Below are 26,827 nucleotides of genomic sequence, written 5' to 3' on the forward strand. Positions count from 1 at the left end.
TGAAGCTATGATAGCCATCACAATGCTCATTCAAGAATCCAGAAGGCAAATGTTTTGACAAAGCCAAAACAAAATCCGATTCTGCTATTGTCAAACAAACAGTCACTATTATCTATATTTAACCAGCAAATGAACCAATTCTACCATCCTGCGTATTCTCAAAACAACTTTCAAGATGTCACTATATTCCTACTAGGAGTTGTCCACATAAAAAGGATCATGCTCAAGAAGAGTAAAGATAAACTTAAATATTAATGCCACTGTCAATCAGAGACTGAACTACTGCTCTGATTTTTCCTTCAAGCTTGTCCCTCTCCCTTGGAGTATATGAAGCAGTTTATGCATCAGCTTCCCTCGCCCCAGTCTGCTAAAATCCGGCCTACGGCCAAACATGCCAATGTCCGACCGAGACTCGACTTGGGTCTGATTTCCTTAGAATTGGTACCCACAACAGTGACTTGCTTGGGAGCGAGTGAAGCCAAGACGAAGTGCTTGGAGATGAAAACATCTAATGTGAACGGCTCCATGCAGGCTGTGGTACGCTGCTTGAAGGAGACGTGCTTATTTGGATTTTTGGACTTCCTCCCCCTTTGGTCAGTGTATGGCCATTGGTGTCATCATCCATAGAGTCCAACTCCAAAGAAACGTCTTGGTGCTAAATAAGGCTGCCTAAAAGCCAACACTCATTCAAAATCCCTATACAATTCGATAAAGGATAGAGCACCCCCACATCCATTATTATTTGTTCAACCATTATGCTACACCAGTAACATTATCAACGAAATGACAGAAAGAGGACATCCCAAACTAGAAAAAGAATGAGATATTCAATGAAGCACCTGCCCATTGTGAATACCACATGTCGGCACAAAGATGCCATGTCAAGAGGCATCAACACCATGTTGCAAAAAGCTTGCTTCAACATCTTACTACAGGAGACATTTTTTAGCAAGGAAAAGCAACCACTTTAATCGGAGCGAGCATGACACCTCAACGAAACAAACATCGTCAGTAAGACATGTCTAACTACTGACACTCCTCAAGATTAACCAGAGCAGTGGGCAAGCACATAGCCTTATATAACAAAACCTCACAATCTTCAAAGCTACACCGACAGAGGTTATGCTAAGCAATTCATCAAACAGCTAGTATGCATTTATGAGTAAGCGCTCAAAAAGCCCCTATTTTTTGAATCAATGTTACGATTCCTTTAAAACTCAATCGAACATTTTTCATGAAAAACATATTTCATATGAGCCAATATAGAACTCAAGTTTCTTACATTTGACATCGGGTTGGACAAACATGATTAGGCACACAGATTTACCTAACTTGCTGAGTACGGAGTATATTGTTTCATGTCAATAAGGTTTGGATGGTGGTATTAAGGTCGCCTTCCCAACGCCCTTCGTCATCCTTGTCGGAGAGGAGTACTTTATCTAGGTTTGGTGTCTTCAAGGTACCCTTGCAAAATGTATTGATCTTAGGGCACTGCGTGACCACAATACGCTCCAATAATGGGAACCTGAAGGCGCAATTCGAGGGGGAGAAGCTCTCAAGGCTTGGTAAACCGTCAAGTATCAACTCTTCCAGCCTGGGGAAAGAGATCTCCTCTGCTCCATTTCCATCATCTGTTACCACGTCTTCCATTGCACCACAATTTCTTAGGGTTAGCCAAGTAAGGTGCACCAGACTTGCCACTGCTGAGCAAGTCCCCATATGAACTAAACCAGCGCAATCCGCCACATGTAATTGCGTCAATCTCTGGAATGAAGTCGGGGATGGAAATACGATCGATAAACTAGGGCACTGCCAAACGCACAAAAATTCAATCTGTTTGAGGATTTCAGCCATCAAGGAGCCATCTCTCCAGACTCGCTTCAGGTTACACAGCTTAATCAGCCAAAGTTGCTTCAGATTTCCGAGCGCCTTCAAACTCGCTCCCCCATGTCCAGACGCATCTTCTGGGAATATCTCATCAAAGGAATTACAGGACACAGCAAGGTCTTCTAGATTGGGGAATCTGTGGAGAAGGAAGTCGGAGGGAAAAGCGACATTTTCATCGTGGTAGCATGACAAAGCTAGGTGTTTGAGATTGCCAAAGGTGTGATGCTGCAGCATCACAACATCCTCCTTCCTTAATGTCAATTCCTCCAACTGTGAAATGACCTGCGATAGGAATCTCTTTAATTAGGCCACCAAAAGTCCAATGACTAAAATGCCCTCTCCAATATTTAGAGAAAAGAGAGGGAAAATTTCCCTGGAGCTAGACGAGCAAGTATCAATGACCATTATACAAGGGATGTATGGGAGCGATGATTGCCATTACTCGTGTGCCCAGTTCACGCACAATATGTTTCGAGAATTTCGATGAACAAAGTCATTAGTTAATGATACTTCAAATATTTCAATTGTAAACCAATTAAATCTAAAACGCAAAATAAACACATATGGATTTCAACAAGTTCGTTAGAAAAAACTTGGAACAAAACTTATTTGTTTCACCAAATCATGTTACTTTTATAGTAAGTAGATGTATTTCAATAGTAAGATGCCGCATTAATATGTTGCACTCTATTTTCAAAGTTGCAGTTCTCATATCTATTTTGCTATATATCATAAGTAGTGCATGGCTTCACCTTTCTATAATTCCAAGAAAAATGCAGTCAAACTGAACCGATGGTTGACAAAAACGGAAAAAAGAATTGAACATATGGGACATGGGCGAAAAAGTGATAAAGCAAGATAGAGCTTATATATATCCAAAAATTGATGGTAAAAGAGTAAATAATTAAGATAAATTGTTCATTCTTACAATAGCAAAATGAAACGTCAAATAAGCTAAGAAACAAAACAAAAGTACATATCCCCAAACAAAAGGATGCTTTAAGCGTTCAGTGGGGTAAAAGCTGAAATCTAATTCCGTGTTGGTATATCACTGATATAGTACTCAAATTAAGGTTGGTAATTTCATTTAAATGTTAGTAATTTCAAAAGCGTTGGTAAGCCGTTGAAATAAACGTTGGTAGATTATTAAAGTAGTTGGTAATCTTGAACATATAAAGAAATATTAGTACTTTTCAAGATCTACAAGATAAAAAGTTGTTCAGTGACTAAAATTAGTTGGTATCTTAAATTGACAAATATTGGTACATCAATTAGATTAACGTTTGTAATTTTAAATTAAAGTTAGTGATTTGAAGGGTGTTGGTTTGTTACAAGAATAAATATTGATTGTTTATTAAAGTAGTTCGTAATTTTGGACACATTGGTGCTTTTAAAACCTAACAATATAAAAAGTTGGCAAGTAAATAAAATCCATTTGTATCTTAATGTGAGTGATCTTGGTACACTAATAAAATTGAGTTCGGTAAATTCAAATAAAGTTAGTAATTTCAACCACAAGAATAAATGTTGGTAGATTATAATAGTAGTTGTAATTTTGAATGTAGAAAAAAATTTTAAGCAAGTTATCCGCGGAACTTAAGAGTTACCAACCATTTTCATTATCATGGAACTTTGTCCCGTAGCTAAGCTAACAATATGCCAAATGAATATAATTTTTTTAGTTTTGGCGGACAAGGTTGATCAAATTAAATTTAATAGTAAATCCCAACCATAAGACACGAGCGGCTCATGAGAAGCACGACTATCTATGCCAGTTAATTCAATAATTTTTTTAAAGTAAAAGCTAGGATCACAAAATTATATTCCATAGAATATGTGCTAAGAGTAATTAACTGCAATCAATCTTCAAATTTCTAAGCAATTCACAGGTTTGTTTATGTGGGTATTAAGAAGCACGAAACGTTGACAATTTCAATTTCCTACTTAAAATAGCAAAACACCAAGAGCAATGCACATAAACCAATGAAGACAACGGCAGAGAGCTAGAATTAAGGACGGTACCTTTTCAAAAGAAAACAGTGCAGATTGTTTCTCGCTGGTAGTTGTACCTAATGAGAATGACCTCATCTTGGCACAATGTCTCACTCGCAATTCCTTCAAGAGTGGCCATGTTGAAGTATGACTATTCTTGTAGAAGCTCCTCAGTTCCGGCAACTCAAATAATCTCAAGTTGGTTAATTGTGGAAAGAAGGGATCGCCTGCATTCATCCCTACTCTATCTTTCTCTGCGATAATTTCCTCCACCCCACAATCCTCTACTAAAAGTTCTTTGAGTTGTGTCATACTTTTTGCCACCGAGCTTGGAAATAAACTTTTGAGCCTCTCACACTCGACAACCTCGATTGATTGCAAGCGTCCAAAGGTAAGACCACCTTGAGGAAGTCCACTCCACACGTGCTTCATTTTTGGGAGCCGCGTCAAAACTAATTCTCTCAATTGAAAAGTGCTTGTAGAATGAGCTTCGCTAAAATTGAACTCTTGGACGTGAAATACCGCTTCTAAAGACCCACAATCGGTCACAGTTATCTTCTCTAGGTTTTGAAATCTTGTGAGCATAATATAAGATGAAAATATGGATGAAAGTTTTTCGCAATACTCCACTACTAGTGTCTTGAGTTTGCTAAAGGCATTTGAAGCAAGATCATCAAGCCACATCTTCTCCATGTTATCCATGTGCGAGATCTTCATTGACTCCATATTAGGAAACTCAACCTGTTATTTTTTATTTTAATTAATTAGAGCCGACTCTCTATTCCCCTCAAAAAAGAGAAGACTGTAATTTTAAGAGAAGGGAAATCACTGGATAAACATTATGGATAGAATAGAAAGAATATGCTACCTCCTAAAATCAATTCTCCTGTCATATTATTTTTGAGTAGAAAGCATATATTCATCTAATATATATCAAGCAGAATGTTTGAGCAGTAGCATATAACCCATAAGCACCTTAGTTAGACAAGCATAATCATTTAACGAGTCATATATTTCCCATAAACCTCAAATTTACCCTATCTTAGATTCCGCTCATCACAACACACAAATACACAATAGCCAACACACTCCCATTCCTTTGAACCATTTAAAAAATTATAGCTTGTGCATTATTAGGAATTGATATCTACAAAACAAATCAATTAGCATAAATCAATACTTCATGGATCTTGCACTAAAAAATATCTCCGACAAAGTATAGACTCCAAGAAAACATGACATATACCGAAGAAAGAAATCCAATAATTAAATCAAAAGATGGTAGAGTGCAGGTATGTACTATCCAATTGATGTTGGATGGGATTCTCCAACCACTAGCTGATTTGTTTTTTTTATTTGGTTGAGTTATTCAAACTTTTCAAAGATTTAGGATATTGATCTTGAATTATTTCTCTTAATATATTACTCTCTTATTTAAGTTGCCAACAAATATAGACGCAGAAAATAATTTTCTTTAGATCTAATGTTGAATTGATTTGATTACTAAGTTTGCCTATTTGACGCGTCTTTTTTCCCGCCAGAATTGGCCTTTCTATCTCTTTCATCTCTCTCTAGTTTCTCCATCTTTTCTTATTATCTGATTTTCCTCCACTTTCAACGAATCTAAACCTAACTTTCTACATGCTTTCATTCAACAATAGTTGGTATCGGATCTAGATTTGTTCTCCATCAATTGGTCTTCGAGCTAGATCTCTTCAAAATTAATTGGTATCAGAACCTTGCTATGAGTACGTTTTATGGTTCTGCAACTATTCTAGACCAAGGGCCAACGTGATGGTACTTATTTTAGTTGCTATACTTGCATTTGTGAGCTGATATGCTCATGAAGATATATGGCATTCATGCCTATTGAAACTTCAGTCGCCATGCCTGCTGATTTGGAGCCACTCAATGTTTGGTATAATTTTCTATTTGAATAATGTTGCAATATTTATTAGATCTGGCGTACCGAAATTTGAAAAGTGCAGGAGTTATCAAGATCATTACGTCGATTGGTATGGCGATTATTATTATAATTATTATGTTATTCTAATAATTTTGGCTATTAGGAGTAATACGACTATTGCCATGATTATGAATATTATAAATCCTTAACAATCTTGAAGAGTTTTACTTACCAAAAAAAAAAACAATCTTGAAGAGTTTAAATAAACTTTAATGATCTGAGAGAATATTTCAACAATTTTGGTAAGATTTGAATAGATTCAATAAAAAAACTGTAAGGAAGATAAGAAAACGGTCCAAAATCAGTTCGCTATTGAGCAAACAGCATGAATAAGTACTCTTAATGTCTTGAAGAGTTAAATAAGGACTCTGGTTATGAGAATAGTGAAGTGAGTGGAATACAATTCTACTAACTAATTCAAGATGAATTATTCTAAATGAATTTATTATCAGTTCGCTATTATTCTAGATGAATTTATTTAAAAACCTTCTGAAATTTAATAAATTCAGGACTGTAATTTCTCCTATTGATCATTCACAGAAGTGAAAAATTCGTGATGCTAAAATTTGGTCTAAAATACTTAGCATAGCCTTATAATTCCTAGGTGCATATCCAAATCGCCCTTTTGTGGATTATGCGATTATTCAGTGCGGAGATTTCTTGAATTTTGCAACAACCATTATGCCAGGCGCTCCGCATGTAGCAAAGATTTTTTGCTGGGCAAAAGTTGTTTAATCTGACTTAGAGGAAGAGCCACCGGAGAAAGGACTTGACTTCTTCTTGGCGGGGCCGATTGATGAATGACATGATTCTCCCACCACCTTGCTGATTTGTTTTATTTATTTATTTATATTGAGTTTAGTTTTTTTTTTGGGTCAAAATATATTGAGTTTAGTTATGCGATACTATTTCTCTCATTAGGATATGCTTATTAGTTTGAACTCTTGTTTTAATTACCTATAAATATAGGCCAAGATACTAATTTTTCTTCAGTTTTGAGGATGAACTCATTGATTAATGAGTTTGCCTATTTGGCGTTTCTTCTTCCTCGCCTGAATTGGCATTTCTGTGTCTTTCTTCTCTCTATCTAGTTTTTCCCTCCTTTATTGCCATCTGATTTCCCTTCAATTTTTATCATTCTGAACCAACCTTGCTATGCACTTTCGTTCTATATTATCGGTTGAGCTTTTCCAATTTTTTGTGATAGCGAAAGACACCTCCTTGAAATATGTTTGAGTTGTACTATAACCCAAAGCCACCAATCTGGCCTGTCTTAGATTTCGCTCATTGCAGCACACACATACACAATAGCCAATAGACTCTCCCATTTCTTTGAACCATTTAAAATTATAGTTTGTGCATTGTAAGGTTTTGACGGAAAAAAAAAACAATTAGCACAAACCAATGCTCTGTGGATCTTGCGCTTCAAAATTTTCTTCGACAAATTTTAGACTCCAGGAAAACATGACAGATACCGAAGAAAAAATCCGACAATTAAATCAAAAGATGGTAGACTACGGTAGGATGGGATTCTTCAACCGCTAGCTGGTTTGTTTCTTTATTTAGTTCAGTTATTCGATATCTCTCTAGTTTCTCCCTCCTTTCAAATTATCTGATTTTCCTCCGGTTTTCACAAATCTAAACCTAACTTTCAACATGCTTTCGTTTGACATAAGTTGTTACCGGATCTAGATCTGTTCGTCATCAATTGGTATCTGAGCTAGATCTCTTCAACATCAATTGGTATTAGAATTTTGCTTTGACTACATCTTGTCATTGTGCGATGATTCTACACCAAAGGCCAATGCTATGGTACTTATTTTAGTTGATACACTTGCATTTCTGATTCGATAAGCTCGTGAATAGCATTCATGCCCATTGAAAGTTCAGCCACCATCCGTGCTGATTTGGAGCCACTCCATGTTTTGTATAATATTCTCTTTCAATATTTTTTCAATATTTATTAAATCTAGTATAAAAAAGTGTAAAGGTTTATTAAGATTATTATGTTAATTTGCATGACATTTACGATTATTACGAGTCATGTTATTTTAATAGTTTTGACAAGATTATTACGACAATTGCTGTAACTATGATCATCAAAAATCTTAAATAATCTTGAAGTGATTAAACTTATTTTTTAGTGAGTGGGATAAAATTGAACTAACCAATTTGGATGAATTTATATAAACACCTTTGTATTTTAATAAATTCAGAAATGCCATTTCTCCTATTGATCATCCATAGCCCTCGCCAGTGGCCCTGCGAGGGTCAACCGCCCTCGCCGTGACCCTGGTGAGGGTTGTAGGCTCTCAACAGCGGGAAGTGTTGGTCCCAATTTAGCCCCTCCCCCTTGACTTGCGATGTCATGCAGGATTATTTTAATCCAGTTTTCATATTCACTGTTTTACTACTGTTGGATTTCTTCTATTTTTTAGTCCTTTTTCTATTCTTTTTTGTATATTTTTCCAATGTGGCAATATTAAAACAACACCCTTTTGTGCTCGAGGAAGCTCCATCACTGCATTAATTGCCACGTAGGACTGCAAATATGATGAAAATGAAAATGCAGATTTTCCATCTACAGAAAAACAAAAGACTTAACAAGTCCTAAACAGTGCATAAAGAGTACAATTATTATGACTTAAATGCATGTTAAAGAGTTTTAGAGCTTAAGTGCACACAAGTTTTAGGACTTGTGATGTCATTATCGCTTGATCTTACATCAATAAAGATTTAAATTTGAGGAAACCTCTTTAGTATCGTCTAGACTCTAGATTAGTTAAATGATGCTAACTGGAGCTTAGCCTCTAATTAAGTAATATATGTATTTCAATTACAGTATTAATGAAACATTACATTAGTCTAAAATTTGAGAGTGAAAGAAAAATATATCAAGTTTTGGAAATTTATGAAAAAGTTTCGAAATACGTGTCAATATGTTAATTTTAGAGAAATAGCTTTAATATGTTTGTAATTAATTTAAAGTCAAAAAATTGTAAAAGAAAATGATACGCCAGCATAAGTCACCCCCACATACCCTTATATTGTCTAGCTCAAAGCATCAGGGACAAGAAACTAAATATGCCATCAAAGAAGAATGCGCACAAACCTTATCGACCATCAAAAGTGGTTGCTGCGTTGGAACGCTGCCCTCTAGTCTTCTACAATTGGCATCTCCTCGAATTACCTCTACAGCTTTACAATCTTCAACAGTAAACTCTTTCAAGGAGGGCCACTCTGAAATATGCTTCCCATGGCAGAAACTCCTGAGTTTTATCATTTTGTGAAGATATAGAGTGACAAGTTGAGGAATTACAATTATGTCAATTGATTCTTCAGGTTTCTCCTCTTCTCTGGCAACAATGTATTCCATCTCTCCACAACCCCCTAGACCAAGATACTGGAGCTGTAATAGACTTTTTGCCGTAGACATTGTAAAAAGGTTTCTCAGACGTGGGCACTCCTCAACTGTCAAGGACTCCATACAGTGAAGCAGCCTCTTCCCCATGAATGAAGGAATGACATTCAATAGGTCGGGACACCGCTTCACCTCAAGGACCTTTAGTTGGCAAATGGACTCATCGGGCATCTCATTCTCCCAAAGTCCTTTTGATTGAATTCCTGTTAGATGTAGCTCTTCTAATTTGGGAAATACAACCTGCATACGCATCACCTGGCTAAAGTCACAATGACTAGCATCGAAGCAAAGTTTCTTATGTGTCCAAAGCATCACAAAGAAGAAAGCAAATCACATGAGCAGCGATACAGCTGAGATAAAGGAAAGAGGAAAACCTTCTCGTCAAATAAAGAGCGTGGACTTTCATCAAAACCGGAAGACCCCTCATTCATCGCCTCCACTCTTGGTGCTGGCAGCCTCATTATGAATGCCTTGAATTCAGTGCACTCCAAAATTGAGAGATTTCTAAGGGAGGGAAACTCATATGCACAAGTTCCTGAGCTGAAACTAATCAAGCTCTTAAGGGAACAAAGCTGCAATGTACGTAAATGAGAGAACTTCACTGCCTCCAACTTTCGCTCTTCACTTTCTTCCGTGGCAACTACTTCCTGCATGTTATTGCAACCAAAAACATCTAGCATCTCAAGTTTATCAAGAGTCGTGGATGTGTCATTTGTGAAGAGATATCTCAAACTGTGGCAACAGCGCAAGCTAACATAAGTCAAACTGGGAAGACTCAATGTTGCTTCGGCGCTGCTTGTCACAAACGCATTCAGCCTCGGCAGGTCCCACAACTTCACTTCTTTTAAGTCCAACAAGACCAGACGTTTTTTCCTTTTCTTAGTATTGACAGCAACATGCTCCATTATTGCTTCCAAAGAGGCACACTCGACCACCTCAATCCTTTTCAGGCTCCGGAGCCTCTCTATGAAAGTTGATGGAAAAATATGGGACAAATTTTCACAATCTCGGACCGTGATGGATGCTAGTTTGCAGAATGATTCTTCAGAAAGTTGATTGTGCCATATCTTCATCAACCCACACAACGACACGAGGGTCAACTCCTCCAAGCTCGGAAAAAGAACCTGTATGAAAGGACCATATGTTAGTTTCTCGATCATGAACTTATAAATATCCTGATTTGGATGAAGTTGGTTACCCATGATAATATGCTCTATAATATATTTTCAAGAATGAAGTTGGTTACCCGAGATTATACCATTGTAATAGAAAAACAATAGGTGCATGGAGTAGCAAGAGGCTTTAAAGGACAAGCTGATAGATAGAGTTTTCAACTACTTCATCGTTGATAAGACTACAGTTACCAAGAATAATTTCTACGATAAACATAAAATAGAAAACTCCATAGATATTTACTCACATTTTCATTGAAGAGTATAGGCAAGGACAAGCTAGAGTTGACACCACCAAATGCTTGTTGTAAACTTGTATCAGCTGTTACCGTTTGTTGCTTTCCTTCGAATGAAGAGAATGTTATCATCCTGGGGCATTCAGTTATCGTCAGCCTTGTTAAGGTTGGACAGTGAATACGGTACTTCCCATAAGAGAATGTCCTGAGATTTGGCAATTCCTCAAGAGATAAGGAGGTTAATAGAGGGAACTCTAAAGTGTCGATGGATGCAGCTTCCTCTGGTTCTTCTTCTTGCACATCTATAATATCCTCCAATAGTTTACAACTTGCTATTTTAATTTCTTTTATTTGCTGGAGTGCTTTAGCCATGGAAGAAGAAAAAAGAAACCTCAAGTTCTCACAGTTTTGCACCTTCAGTACCCTTAAGTTTTGGAAACACAACGCTATTCTTGGATTCTTGTTCCATATGTATCGCAACCTTGGTAAGTCACTCAAGGTTAATGTGGTCAATTGCGAGAGAATCTTGACATCCCCACTTGTTGTCAGTCCTTCAAGGTCGAATATGTTTCCTAGTAACTGACATCTTTCAATGGTTATGGCTTCCAAATTCTGTAGCTTTATTACCAAATTTGATGGGAAGATGCTCAAGAGGAATGCGCAATCCTCTACCCTTAGAAATTTTAGGTTGCTCACATCTGAAGGAAATTGAGAGTTCCATATCTCTGTCAATTTGGGAAGTTCAGATAGTGTCAAGGACTCCAACCAGGGCAATGCAACCTTAAAAAGCAAGGAGAATCACGTTATGAAGGCATATGCATCAATTTTCCTTTAGTTGCGAGGAGTGGATAACCCCACATAATTTCACAATACTTGTAACTAAAAATTATGAACACGCATTGCGAGTGAAAATAATAAAGGAAATAATCTCACATAATAGATTTGAAGATGATGGAAGAAAAGGCCGAGTAGTGATTTCGACTTTTACCTTTTTCTTCTTTAAATTTTATCAACTTTTACACTTGACTTATCATTTACCTTTTATGTATTGGGACTATACTATATATGTGACAGGAGGAGGAAGTTATAATCCCTAAGTTATTGAGCTTATTGAATTTACCCTCACATTTTGTGCTTTCTAAAATTTGAAAATTAATGGCATAGACTCAATTAATTCTTGTTAGTCATTGATTGTGGTCTCATATAATATCTCAAACGACAATGTAAAAAAAATATCTCAATTAGTTTCTACCAAATCGTCATGAACTATAATATTAAGTTAAAAAAATAGACATAGAACAACATTAAACATAACAACGAACATTATTTAAAGGACTTGTAATTGACAAACCGATAAAAACTATACTTTTAATTGATTAAAAGGAGTAATTTGAGTCTGGCATTTTTCTTCAAAGTATTCCAAAAAAACATGCCTTATCAGAAGATTGAAAGTAAAAAGTAATTATAAATTTATGAAGTAGTCAGAAAAATTTGTTGTCCCAGGGCATAACATGGGCTAAAACTCTAGTATATCTGTAATGCGAAATGGATGACTTATCGAACCAAGGTCAAATAGGGGTTCATCAATTTGAGATCCATGGTTGGCCATAAGATCCATGAACTGGTCGCAACAGCACCAAATGGGCATGAAAGTCAATTTCAGCAATGGATTTAATTTTACCTATATAAGAACCTAAGGTACCCTTTCTCGTCATAAAAAGATTAATTTATGTGGACAGTTAGTCATGTAGCCAAGAAAAAGAGTTATAGTTGAGCATCATGCTTTTGCGAAATTACAAAAACTGTTTTTTTTTTATCATCATGCTTATACCTCGGAGCCATATAATCTCTAAAATATAATCTAAAAAAGGGTTTCCAAATTTTTGTCTACTACTAACAGAATAGTTACAGAAACTGTTTTTCTTTTTTGGTCGAAAACACAGAAACTGTTAAATCCAAGCAATAGCAAACAAATAAATGCTAGATGTATTTCTAAAAAATACTTTAAAGCAACGTTTTATTACAAAAAAAAAAGAAATTTAAACATGTGCAGCGCACATAAACTCTGCAATTAATATTAGAAAAGTAGTTAAAATGAAGATTTGTGGTAGATTTGATCAAAATAGAAGGTCCATGTTACAACCAGGGGTAACGAAAATAAATTGCCCTATTGGACATTATATTTGATTTTTGATTTCGTAGTCACATAATAGTCCATCAATTAACATGTAAGAGTATAAAAAAATCATATAATGGAAGTTTGTTTTTTTTTTTTTTTTGGGTAAGGATATAACGGAAGTTTGTTTAGAGCCACATTTCCACAAAAAATAAATTGAGGATAATTCTAAAGTCAATACTTTAATGTATTTATAAATCAAATATCTAAATAATCAAATTCGAATAAACTCAATACCTTTTAACACAAAACACTAAACTACACAAATGCTATTAAATTATTGTTGCCGTTTGGTTGATAAATGCATATTACTTTGTTAAAATTACACAAAATTTCTATACATCATATCTCCAAAGTATATATTTCAATAAGTTAATTTTTTTAAAGACCGCAAAATGTGTGGGACTTTAACTGATACCTTTGAAAGATATGGAGGAAATTGGAAAAGTCTATAAAAATGGGAAACTTTATTCGCGTTATTTTGTCTATCTTTCCCCATATTTCGTTATCGAGAGTATCACGAATTGAGTAATGAACTAACTCATGCTTAAAACAAGTATTTTTCTATGATTAACATATTTAGTTGAAGGCAATATCCATGTTTGTAACAAACTCATCAGATTAGTCGGAGAAGGTTTCCTCCAATTAAGATGGTCCGGATGAATGGGAACATGACTCTTTTAGAAAGCATGAAATTTACCTGTTGCCCATCCAAGAATACGACTGAGTGGTCCTCAGTTTCATAGAAGCTCATCATCTCTGGCAAGTCTTGTAACGTTAGCCTACGCAGCTTGCATGACTTCACGTTGGCATCATCATCAATTTCATCTCTGTATTCATCTGCTTCGCAATCTCCGATAATTCGTTGCATCAAGTGGCATCCAGTTATTTCAATCTCTTCTAGCTGCAAGAATATATGTGCCATGGACGAAGGAAACAAATGTTTGATTACATCGCATTCGTCCACTTTCACAATCTTTAATTTGCTGAAGGATTCTGGGGGAAGACAATCGCGACAAATCTTCTCCAAGTTGTTCAAATTCTCTAGAACCAATGATTCGAGTCTCGCAAATGTAGGGTACTGTGTGGAGTCAACAACGTACTGAAATGAGTGGTTATTTTTTACGAAAAGATGCTTCAATTCCTGAAAACCTTTGGTGCACAAGTTGTGAATGCTATCTCTGCCATCTTGCAATCCATCCAAGCGGAGACCTTGCGTTCTCCCCAGACATTCCTGCATACACACTTCACGAAGAAGATTGCCAGAATCTAGCTTAAGCTTTAAAGTTCTGGATTCTTTGTATTCATCCCACCAAAATGCAAATGCCCCAATTTGGATTTTATGCTCATTTAGATTCCCGAATGGTAGGTCGCTTGAGAGATTGGTAGAATGAGGAATGGCAATGGACAAAGTGCTCAACTTTTTCATGTTCTTCAACTCAGCCAGGCTGGTGTTGCTTCGCAGTTCTTCATCCTCGGCCTCCCACTGATCAAAACTGTCTTCCATATGCAGTTCTTCTAAATTTACCAAGCTTCCAAGCACGCCAGGTTCAATAACCTCGAGCCCGATACACCCGGTCAAGTCCAAAAATCTCAATTCTGTAAGTCCACCTATCTCCGTGGGTAGCCGAGTGATTGCAGATTTGTGGAAGCTTAGGAACTGCAATCTTTTCAGCTTTCCAAGAGCACTCACGTCCTCCAGATGGCAGAAATCAAGATTTAACGACTTGAGGTTCTTAAGGAACTCAATCGATGAAGGTAGAGATGTGAAAGATAGACAAGTAAAGTCCAAGACTTGGAGCTTCTCCATAGAATCAAAAAATGACTTGGAAATTTGGAGAGACGGGTTGTCTTCATATAAAAGAAGCATTCTCAAATTTGGACAGTCCGGTTTTTCTGGAAGCTCATCAATGCCAACAAAAGGGAAGGACATTGCGGTGCATTTTTGGAGATCATCTTTTGACCATTCTTTAAACCCACAATCCTCCCTCCCAACCAAGGCATTCCATTGAGTGGAAGCAATAGAGATGGCCACGTCAACAAATATGTCATGCATTTTGATCTCTTCCATGTTATCACTATCTAGTAACAAAGAAGAGTCCTGCAGGCTATGTAGATCCATAATCAACTTATCCCTAGCATCATCTATGGTCTTGAATTTTTTATATAAACCCAAACCCATGCAGTATGCTAGGGAACACCTCATGACAATTCTCCCAGAATCTAGAGCAGAAACCAAGAACAATGATTTGATCCTCTCATCTTCTAAGTCATTGTAATTTAGTTCCACTATTGATTTTGCATCCGATAATTCCATATTGGTCAAAGCATTCCTCCATTCAGCCATATCTCCATGCTTCAACCTTTTTGCCACCGATAGAATCAAAAGAGGCAAGCCACCACAATTCCTGACCACTCCATCCACCAAGGGTTTAAAATCAGGTTCGTTGACTTTGTCCTCCACTATCCTTTCAAAAAGTCTTCGTGCTTCTCCATGCTCCAACTCATTGAGTCGGAATTCTCGGTCAGTGCCCATGTCAGTGCGCAAAACATCTCGGTATCTAGACGTTAGCAATAACTTGCAGCTTCTTACTTTATTATCATCACCACAAGGGATTCCAATGTCCTTCAACTCTAGCTTCTTCCACAAATTATCTAAAATTATGAGAATGTTGTTTTTAGGATCACTCTCTAACCTCTTATTCAAAAGATCTGCTCTCCCACGAATAGTTTCCTCATTCATTAGCTTCAGACCCAGTGCATAAGCGATTTCTCCCTGGATTCTTTTTAGATCTGAATTACGTGATACATTTGCCGTAGCAATCACATCAAACTGCTTCTCTTGCTTTACTTGTCTTTCAACGTCCTCCAAAAGCTTGGACTTGCCAACCCCACCAGGTCCATACACCCCAATCACACGGACCTTGTCATCAGCTATGGCCTTCATTACATCCTTTGTGACTGAAGCCCTCGACTCAAGGACATCTTCTTTCTTGTCAACAGATCTTTCAGCGGAAGTGGTGCCAGTGACAATTCCTATCGGAGTATTCTCATAAAAGACGTTTTTGAAGTTTTTATTTCGGCTATTCTCGTGGAGGCCCTGAATGACTTGAGTCATCTTCTTCACCTTCCTGCCAATCGGATGGCGCACCACGGGGTTGGGAATCCACCCCCGGAAGCAAGCATTCTTTGCACTTTCGCCACGTTTTAACAGGTCTTTTGCTTCCTCAGCCTCCTTCTCGACACTAGTCAACCACTTCTGAATATCAGTGTGTATAGGTTTTCCGTTATACTTGGCTGTATCGACAGAGCGCTGCACCCTTTCCCTTGCAGTCTCTAGCTCATTGACTCCATTTTCGAGATCTTTGACGTAGCATGTGTAGCACATCACGTACCCAAATTGACGTCCAATGGGAGCAAACAAGTACTCACCAAGTTTCGACACAAGATTCACTGCAACGTTGGTAAAAAAGGCCCCGGCCATTTCTTCCTTCTTTTCTAGAAATTTCTTTTGCCCCTGTTTTTTTTTCCTCTTGTTGTGTCTCCTTGTTTTTGCTTAAACAAATGGGCGAGAAGGAAACTGGACAGAGAACAGAACTAATCACTCGCGACGTATGAAAAGAAAGGAAGAGCAAAGTGATAAAACAATGGCAACAGCGAAACAAAAGCAAAGACGAGAGAGAGAGAGAGAGAGAGAATAATTTGGTTGCTTTATGGTTCAGCACACAAGTAACACGTTACTGGTCTACGTGGACTATTTGCAGATGATCTTACGTGGGCAAGCAACACGTCTACCACGTGCAATAATTTGGTACGTTTCTTTGTTTTTTGTTTCATGACAATGGGGATGATTCTTCGGGGGCTCCAACAAATTTTGCAGTCTCCATCACGATTCCACGCTCTCACAGTTTTTCTCGAGATGAAGTTCAAGTGTGTCCAAATTTAAAACTAAAACATTAGGAAGAAACATTACATGCATATTGTCGATTCTTGTGAATATTGATAGTTAGAACCTATTAAAGAGATAGTGAACAAATAGCATTTAACGGCCGATACTTGTTTTGATGTTTGTACCATTCACCACTTGGATTTGAACGCATGAGAGGTTACAAATAATTCTTAGAGCACTGTAGATTCCATGTGCCCCATAAATTAAAAGATAATTTCTATTTTTAAAATGGCTACACCTAAATGTGAGGAATTCAAAATTAAATAACAATATCGCATCAATTAAAAGTTCACATAAAGGAAATACGGTGGGGCTAACCCCTTTGGCTTTGTACACACCTTTATTATTAATTGACCAAAATAACCTTTTATATTCGGAAACAAGATCAATCACCAATTCACCCTACTTTTTTCTCTCCCATCTCTTCTCTTCACCTTCTATGCTCATTGTTAGTTGACTAAAATATCCTTCCATGTTTGAAAATCAATTAATCATCAATTAACCGTACTTTTTATTTCTCATTGCCACCACTGATTCTCCCATCTTCTTTTTTCTAAATTGTGATCGATTAAATTATACGTGTAAGTTTGTAACTTTGGTCCCGAAAATACTATATTGCTTAGATTGTTGATTCTTTGATGTAACTTTTCTATTCATCTTAATAGCAATAGGACGATGTGAAGCCATTTTTGGGATGTTCCAACTCTCTCTCTCTCTCTCTCTCTCTCTCTCTCTCTCTCTCTCTCTCTCTCTCTCTCTCTCTCTCTCTCTCACACACACACAGAGGCAACACAAACACTCATGTTCAGTGTTCATCAACGAACAACTTGCGATTAGTTGAGAAAGGATAACACTAGGGGGGCAATGATGAGGATAGAATACATCACGTGGTTCTATCTAACTTGCTCAATTAAATAATTGTAATTGAGAGAAGAACAAACAAAACAAGGCAACAAAAAATCACAACTTTATCAACGCACAACTTGCTATGAAGAACCACGCTTATGTATATTTAGTTGCACCGTTTATTTACAAGTTATCGCTATTGACTCAAAATTGTATATTTGTAATGCTTATGTGTTTTCTACAAGTTTGTGCACGTTGGCACGGGTTAAAGAAGACCTAACCCTGTCTGAAGATAGATATGGGTACATAGCCATTACCCAATCAACCGAACATCTGGGCTGGTTTGGCCAGATACCTATGTTCCGTAGAGAAACCAATGATGGCTTCAACAACCGGAGCCAAAAAGAGCAGTGAGCGCCTCACGGTGATGGTTGTGGCAACACCACGCTTACCTCGACAGTGGCGCTGAAAATGTATGTGGCACCAGTACTCGTTAGATTGGAGAAATGTTTAGTCAAGAATGGAGTTAGAGCAATACCAAGTCAAACAAAATCATAATGTCTTTGCAATTGGAACTTGCAGGAGGGCAAGTTGGTCTATGGTCAACCTTCAGCGAAAGAGAGAAATATGGTCTCAAATTGGTCTTTCGCTAATAGACGTTGTGAACTAACTGGTCTTTTGCTAAAAGACGTTTTACTTTAATCAAAACTTAGCTCTTTGGCCAAAAAACAAACGATACTTACGTTAGTTTCAAGATGTTCATAGTAGAAATTAATTTTTAAATGATGTAATTCTTTAAGATCCACGTAATCATCTCCTTTACTGACAAAATTATGGTCAAGGTCTTCTAAGCTATTTTCTTCCACTCAACCAAAAGGCATTATTCTTTATTGACTAGGCTTTGCGAAAATTACGGAGCGTTGTGGTCCCGTAAATTAAGACGTTTTCCTCCAATCCTTCCCATCTGATAAGGAAAGGTTTTGATTAATCAGCTATAATTCACATAAGCACGCCATAAGATTCCTCTTTCTCGCTTACAAATGTGTGGAAAGATATGGATATTTCTTTTTTTATGCAATGATTAGTACAAGACAAAACATAATCGTAAGGGCCTATGTAATAATTTCTTCATCTCCATAGACATTTTCTCACACTAGTGTGCACACTGAAATAAATTTATTAATTAATTAATCTGTGTTTGAAAGCATCTAGCTAATGGACAGCTCATAGATAGGAACTTCCACTATGGTTGTAATTTATAACAAGATTATTTTATTTGACCGGTGTAGACTCATGTGAAGCTTATTTTAGTCATTTTCACAAGAAATGAATTTCACTTAAATCATTTGAGCGCTTGGTGTGATCACTTTCCCTAAGTTCAAAAAAAAAAATGAAAAACTTGAACGTCTACGATACAAACCTATCTATGGCCCACCAAAGATTATGCTTTTCTCTTTTTCGGCATTTGCAAGCACAATTTGAAGAGTTCATTTATTGAGTGCACATATGAGGTGGAAAAACCTAGTCCGACATTTTTTTACCAGAAGAAGTATCATATGATTCTCAAAAGAGGGGGTCATGTATTAATTGGTCAAGGTTAGCCTCCGTTTATTAGCAATGGTAGAGTTACTTTTTAAATGTTTGGGAAATGAAGTAAATTGGAGAAAATGAAGGTTTGGGTGGACAATGCAGAAAACTTTAAAATTTTGGTGAAAGAAAAAAGGTGAAATGTTGACATTTTCTCCAATAAGTTTCCGCAACCCCATCATCTCAAACGTAGCAAGACATGGAACTACCGTAAATAAAATCTTATTTTGAGCCACTTTGGTCCCATGAGTCATCTGTAGTTAAAACCTAATTTGGACTCATTATATTGGGCCGAGCCCAATATACGCAACTTGTAAATTTTAATCTTCTCCGGGATCATTTTTAGCGAGAGACAAAAGGAGGATCATCTCAGATTATCACTTCTGTTCGTGACAAATGGGGATAAGAATTTAATTTAGTCAACTATCTTTTTGATAGTTTCAACCTAGTCTTAATAGTCGACCAAGTGTTTAATATTTCACGTCTTTATTAAGAATCAAAATAGGTCTGCCTTAAATTTTCTGTCAATTGTGAAACAGAACCTTGAAAATAAAAAAGAAAATGTTTATACTCAGTTTGTTGATCTTTTTTCTCTTATGGGATAATGACACAAACAGTTTCTGAACTTTGACCCAATGTACACTATAGTCTTTGAACTTTTAATTTGTTCAATTTAATCCTTGAACTTTAGCCTAATTTTCAGTATAATCCCCAAATTTTTAATTTGTTGAATGTGGTCCCTAGATTTTGATTATTGAAGCCGTTGGAGGTTTGCTCTAAAAGCTTATAGGTGCGGCGGGGGGCTATTAATTATGGTACGGAAGCAAGAGCGATGTAAATAAACAAAGACTAAGGAATATCAGCGACTCTTAATTATGGTACCAAGCACTGCTGACTCTTACTTTTTGACTCGAGCAAAGTTTGCATCGTCCAAACTCACTCTCTCTCTCTCTCTCTAGTACGCACGCATACAACACAAGTACGCATGCTCATTGTTCATCAACAAACAACTTGCAATTAAGATATTCATTAACTGAGAAATGTATTATATTAGTGGAAACTGATGAGGATAGGAATCATCACGTGGTTCTGTCCCATTTGCCCAGATAAATTATTGCAATTGACCGTCGGGCAAAGACAAACAAAACAAGGCAGCGTAAAATCACAACTTCATCATCAAAGTTGCAATTAAGAAGTTGATTAGTCGAGAATCATTAGAGGGGAGGGAAAAGAAGTGATGAAGGGGGACATCCCCCTTAAGACATTTTTCAGCCCGAGCCGTGATGGAGTCGGTTGTTTCTGACTTGTTGACGGCGACTGACCTTAACGTCCTTTCTTCATTTTCTTTTATTGACCATTCCATTGCGACTTGGACATAGGACGTAGCTAATGAAGAGAGTCGGGGCCCAGTGGTCACTGTGGGTTGGAGAGTCGTTTGGAGTTCTCACATAAATGGTGGGCCAAATCCAGACAAAGAATCATGTGTTTACATCCGAGGAGTCAAATTGATTTTACTTTCTAAATATGTCGAAACCGAAAAGCAAAGAGTCTCTCACTGCTTCTAGTTTTTTGTTTTTTATGTTCTCTTTGATAAAAATCCATTTTTTTACTTTTTTAATGATTTAAAAAAAGACACGTCAGCATACATGTAAGCACCGTTTGTTTATGTCAATTGCCACATAATTCTTTTGGATGGAAAATTTTCACCCATTTTGTTTCTTCTTCCTTGTTTTTTTTTTTCCCGCTTTTGGGTTTTTTAGGGTAAAATCAATACAGCCAAGTTTTCAAACAAAGAGGTTGAAAGTGAAACAAGCTCTCATCGCACACGAAAAGTAGATATATAATGACATGCATACCGGGAGTGGCCTCACTGTGGGATGCAGGAGGAACTGAGATTCCTTGACTTCACTGCTGACTTGTCTGGAAGATGGATGAAGGGCATTGCAGGCCAAAATCAGTCTTGATAACACCAGAATAGAAGTGAACAGATTAGCACGACGCGAAAACAAGTGGACACCGTGGGGGAAGAAAAGAGCAGGGAACTGAAATTTCATTGAAGAGAATTGCAATCGAGGAAGATGTTTCAATACCTTCAGCTTCGACTTGGAATGGCTAGAGGATGAACGGATTCTTTGCTGTGTTCTTGCAGCAAATACTAAGCCTGGCTTATTGGACTGGCCATGTGCTGCTACAGAAATCAAGAAACACAATTAGCAGTCAACAGGTCAATGTGTTGTTCTCAAGAAACCATACCTTGGTATTGTCCAAATTCTCTCTCTCTCTCTCTCTCTCCCTCTCCCTCTCTCTCTCTCACGTGCAACACTAATACCCACGTTCATTGTTCATAAAAAAACATAAAAAAACATCTTGCAATTACGAAATTGTTTAGTTGAGAAGTGTATTTTAGAGGGAAATGACGAGGACAGACTCATCACGTGGTTCTATCCCGTTTGCCCAGATAAATAATTGCAAACGACCATCGGACAAAGACAAACAAAACAAGGCAACAAAAAATCACAACTTTATCAACACTCAACTTGCAATTAAGAAATTGATTAATTGAGATATAGTGTGTAATATTATAGGGAAATGATGAAGAGGGACATCCCCCAAGACATTTTCGACCAAAGCCCAGATGGAATTTCGACTTGTTGACTGCAACGATCTCAATGTCTTTCTTTCTTTTTTCATTCTTGATGGCGTGGAAAGAGACGGCACTTCTTCTTTTTTTCATTTTTCTTCATTGACCATGCTATTGCGACCTCAATGTCTAATTGATTTCTTCCTCCATTAATAAATTAATGCTATGGTCGCAAATTGGTCTTTTGCTAATAGAGTTTCTCAAATAATTGGTCTTTTGCTAAAAGATTTTTTAATCAAAACTTATCGTTGGCCAAAAAAGAATAATACCCATGTTAGAGTCAGGGTGTTCATAGCGGAAATTGATTTTCAGATGATGCTACTTTTCAAAGGCCACATAACCATCTCCTTTACCGGCAATTTTTGCAAGATGTTGAATAGTATGATTCGAATTATTTTCCTCAACTCAACCAAAAGGCTTTATTCTCTAATGATCAGAGTTAGTGAAAGTTATGGTACAGTGTGGTCCCATAGACTAATTTTCCTCGAACCCTTCCCATCTAATAAGGACGAATTTTGACTAATAAGAAATCATTCACTGGAGCTCGCCCTAAGATTGCCCTTTCTCACTTACAAAACCTAATCGTAAGGGCGTAAGTAATAGTTTCTTCATTGCCATTTATATTTTCTCACACTAGTGTGCACAATTAAATAAATTTATTTATTAATTACTTTGTGTTTGATAATATATAGCTAATGAACGGCTCATTCTTAGGAACTTCCGCTGTTGTTATAATTGATGACAAGCCTATTTTATTTGACCATATATAGATAATAAAAAAGGTACATATACATTTTTCTTAACACGACCCATTAATTCAAATCATACTATTCCGTTGTTGTTATAAGAACTTCCACTAATAAAAAAAGGTACATATCCATCTTCAACGGAAGCTAAAGGTTTTTAAAACTTGATTTTGTCAACCAAATTTATGTAAGATGGTCATATCCTCGCTCTTCTATCCTTTTTTTTTCTGAGTATCAACACTTATTAGTGAAGATGAAGCTCACACATGTCACCACATAACCCTCGGTTGTTACCTGATATGTTATTTTAAAATACTAGATTCTTTTCTCCTTTATTCATATAATAGAATAAATCATCAAAAAGTTACATTTGATCATATTTAAATTTTCAACATTTGTTCCATCATCACTTATCACGAGGTAAATCAAGCCTAACAAGTTGGGCCCTATTTGGTTAGATAATGTAGTCATCTGCAATTCCATGTGCTGAGCATTATAAAATACAAGCATCAAGTCAGGATAACAGAAAATATGGTACATTTTACATTGTACTCTTTTGTTATCAAATCGATGAAGTTTGGTTAGCATGTGTTTGCATAAGACTCATTCTCTCTCTCTCTCTCTCTCTCTCTCTCTCTCTCTCTCTCTCTCTCTCTCTCTCTCTCTCTCTCCACATGTTTGAAACTTGTTTTTTGTGAATCCTCTCGCTCAGTATAAGGACAAGGTAGGTTTAAAGCAACAATATCCAATTCCCCATAATCTACATATGCACTTGCTACGATGTCCAATTTGTCATATGTGTAATCTACGTTTGTACTTACGCTTTACTTTGAATAAAGCAGATAAAAATTTAATAAATTAAGAGCGGGGTTGTCCGTAAAGGAAATTGATGTATAGATATATGAATCAAGGGTGAGGGCCCTTAATTAAAAAATTTCACTTACCTACTTTTCAAGAAAAAAAACGGAGGACTTTTAGTCAACCATCCCGGTCTCTAATCATAGGCAATGTTTTATAAATAGCATAAATGGAGTGAGGGCCGATATGTGATTCCACCGATTCAATCGGTAGAACTATTTACACCGACCAGTTTAAATATAAAGAGTAAAGTAATAAGCAATAAATGTAATGATAATTTTGAAAAGGGGAAATTGACATTAAAACTTTCTAAGCTTTGACCCAATACGAAATGTAATTCTTGGACTTTTAATTTATATAATGTGGTCGCCGAACTATTCCTAAATATTCAATGTAGTCTCTAAACTTTCAATTTATTTAATTTAGTCCCTCAACTTTCCATGACTAAGTCAAATAGATCATTTGGTACTATTCACAAGTTTTCATTATTACACTATTTTTTCATATTTTATAATATATTTTCATTTCAACCACTTTCATAAAATCAACAAAAAAAATGATATCTTTTTATTACCTTTAAACTTTTTTTTATGTTATTCTTGCTTTTGTAAGTCTTAGGTTGCGCATGACAACCATTCTGTGCCGGGAACAGATTCTGCTCAGAAATGATTCTTTTTTATTCTGTGCCCGGAAATAATTTCTAAGCATTTAAAGGCGTTTGGTAACTGCACAAAATTTCTATTCTTAGAATAGAAAAAGAATAGAAATGCGTTTGGTAACTACACAAAATTTCATTTTATTAATAATATTTTGAATTTTTTAATATTTCTTTCTTATTTTTCTTTTTTTTTTTTCCTTTTTTTTCTTTCTTTCCTTGGCCATGGCCGGTCGCCGGTGCTGGCAACCGGCCACAGGCTAGGGCCAGCGAGGGCGTCGTGGCCCTCGCAGTCGGCCTCGCCTTGGCTGGGCGAGGCTCGGCCTCGTCCAGATCTGGCCGACCTCGCCGTCACCAACCCAGGCGACGACGAGGTCAAGCGTTGCCCAGCCAAGGCGAGGCCGACCTCGCCCAGATCTGGCGAGGCTCGACCTCGCCGTTGCCTGGGTTGGCAACGGCGAGGTCGGCCTCGCCAGATCTGGGCAAGGCCTCACCATCGTGGCCGCGAGCCGCCCTCGCCGACCACCGGTGAGGGCCGCGACGCCCTCACCGGTCGCTGGCGGCGGCCGGCAGGTGGCAGGTCGAAGAACAATAACAAACAAAAGAAAAGAAGAAAACCAAGAAGAATCAGTTCTGGAAAAATTGTTCCAGAGTCAAAAAGCTACTTTTTTTTGCTTCTTGATTCTGTTCCAAAACTGATTTTGGGAACAATTTTTTGCAAAATTGTGTCCAGGCACAAAAAATTTAACAAACGGATTTCTGTTCCCAAACTGATTCTGGGAACAAAATTTTTTACTATTTGGCAAGTTGCCAAACGGATACTTAGTGTCTTAAATATCTAGAAATCATACTTTTCCTATCAATTGTAATAGGCCGAAATGTCTGAGAAGAGAGACATACAATGGACATTTTAAAGAAATATAAAAGCTTAGAGAGACCAATATTGGTGCCTTTGAAATGAGTTTATATTGCAATTATCTCACCCATTTTTGTTTCTTCTTCATTTTTTTCTGCGTTTATGTTCTTTCTAGGGTTCAATCAATACACCAGATTACCAAACAAAGAGGGTGAAATTGAAACAAGCGCCGATAGGACACGAGAAGTAGATATATAATGACACACATACTCGGAGTGGCTTCACTGTAAGGATGCAGGGGGAACTGAGATTTCTTGGGTGCAGACTTGTTTGCAAGATGGATGAAGGGCAACGCAGGCTAAACCAGTCCTGATATTAAGTGGACATATCAGCATAACGCCAAAACAAGTGGACACCGTGGTGGAAGAAAGCAGCAGGGAACTGAAAAGTCATGGAAGAGAAAATGTAATGGAGGAAGATGTTTCAATACCTTCAGCTTCGACTTGGAACGACTGGAGGATGAAGGAATTCTTTGCTTAGTTCTTGCAATGGGCCGATGAGAGTGAGAGAGAGGAAAACACATATAATTGCCAAGAATATATAAAGACCAATATGTCTAAAGGGCAAGCATGTGGTTGGCCATTTTTATAATGAGCACTACTGACTCAGGACAAGCTCGCATTAGGTAGTCAATACTTATTGGACTGGCAGCTGTATCCAATTTCACAAGCCATGTGCTGCCAAACAAATCAAGAAACACAATTAACGGCCAACAGGTCAATGTGTTGTTCTCAACAAACCCCACCTCGGCATTGTCCAAACTCTCTCTCTCTCTCTCTCTCTCTCTCTCTCTCTCTCTCTCTCTCTCTCTCTCTCTCTCTCTCTCTCTCTCTCTCTCTCTCATATGCAATACAAATACCCATGTTTATTGTTCATCAACGAACAACTTGCGATTAAGAAATTGATTAGTGGAGAAATATATAATATTAGAGGGATATGATCGGGTCAGAAGTTAACACATGGTTCGGTCCAACTTGTCCAGATATATAATTGCAAATGACCAACGGACACAGACAAACAAAACAAGGCAACAAAAAAACCGCAACTTCATCAACACAACTTGCAATTAAGAAATTGATTAGTAGAGAAATAGTGTGTAATATTAGAAGGAAATGACGAAAAGGGACAAATATCACCAGGTATCTCGATCCCCCTAAAGACATTTTCAACCCAAGCCCGGATGGAATCGATCATTTCAGACTTGTCGATGGCGATGACCTCAACGTCTTCATTTTTCATTTGTTTTGCATTGACCCTACTTGGACATAACAAGTTGTTAACAAAGAGCACTGGGTTAGTGGCCACAGTGGGTTGGAGTGTCATTTGAAGTTTTTACATAATGTGTGGTCGAAATCTAGAAAAGAAAATCATGTATGTATAGTGAAGGGAGAAAATAGATCTTACTTTCCAAATGTCCTAAAAGCCTCACTTACTCTTCCTCGACGGACAAAAATGACCACTAGTATCTTTTCCAGGTAGCCTACATGCCAAAAGGCACTTAATTGTTAAGCTGATTTGGCGTTTTTAGTAAAAAAATCTAAATTAATGATTTTAAACTCACAAAAAAAGGAATTTTATCGAAAAGAAAGGAAAAAACAAAGTAATAGAATCCTGAAGCAAAAGCAATTCTCACATTTTCCTTCTCTTTCGTCCTTTCAATTTGAAGAGAGATTACATACATAAAAACAAAATCACTCTGAAGAAGAGGAACAATTGAAGGGAAAAATATTATGAGTCGGACGTTATAACTAGAATAGAGAGCATTGATCAGATGATTTA

General features: G+C 37.1%; 1 protein-coding gene across 2 annotated transcripts; it reads right to left on the bottom strand.

The window, feature by feature from the left end:
* LOC115680959 (uncharacterized) lies at positions 1–25,618 on the bottom strand. Of its 2 annotated transcripts, XR_008816204.1 has the most exons (12): positions 25,479–25,618; positions 25,259–25,357; positions 21,323–21,420; positions 21,089–21,152; positions 13,551–16,430; positions 10,687–11,454; positions 9,641–10,390; positions 8,958–9,506; positions 3,910–4,620; positions 1,328–2,169; positions 840–989; positions 1–669 (listed from the first exon to the last, which is right to left on the bottom strand). XR_008816204.1 is itself a non-coding variant. In XM_056309969.1 (11 exons), the coding sequence occupies exons 5-10, from the start codon at positions 16,332–16,334 to the stop codon at positions 1,357–1,359; spliced, it is 6,375 nt and encodes a 2,124-aa protein (XP_056165944.1). In that variant the 5' UTR covers positions 16,335–16,430; positions 21,089–21,152; positions 21,323–21,420; positions 25,259–25,357; positions 25,479–25,618; the 3' UTR covers positions 1–989; positions 1,328–1,356. The 2 variants fall into 2 exon arrangements, 1 of the variants encoding a protein (XP_056165944.1); XM_056309969.1 differs by having other exon boundaries at positions 1–989.
* Positions 25,619–26,827: the final 1,209 nt, after the last annotated feature.

Source organism: Syzygium oleosum, unplaced genomic scaffold, assembly GCF_021117445.2.
Source record: "Syzygium oleosum isolate NSW1041296 unplaced genomic scaffold, Sole_v2.1 Sole_v2.03, whole genome shotgun sequence".
NCBI lineage: Eukaryota > Viridiplantae > Streptophyta > Magnoliopsida > Myrtales > Myrtaceae > Syzygium > Syzygium oleosum.

What these genes read in the sequence shown, in the direction of transcription:
- LOC115680959 (XM_056309969.1), bottom strand. Translation starts at nt 16,334, where the DNA reads ATGGCCGGGGCCTTTTTTACCAACGTTGCAGTGAATCTTGTGTCGAAA. An exon ending in TATTCTTGGATGGGCAACAG is followed by an intron (nt 11,455 to 13,550) that starts GTAAATTTCATG and finishes TTGCTTTTTAAG; the next exon opens with GTTGCATTGCCCTGGTTGGA. An exon ending in CACTTTTGATGGTCGATAAG is followed by an intron (nt 4,621 to 8,957) that starts GTTTGTGCGCAT and finishes AAAAAATAACAG; the next exon opens with GTTGAGTTTCCTAATATGGA.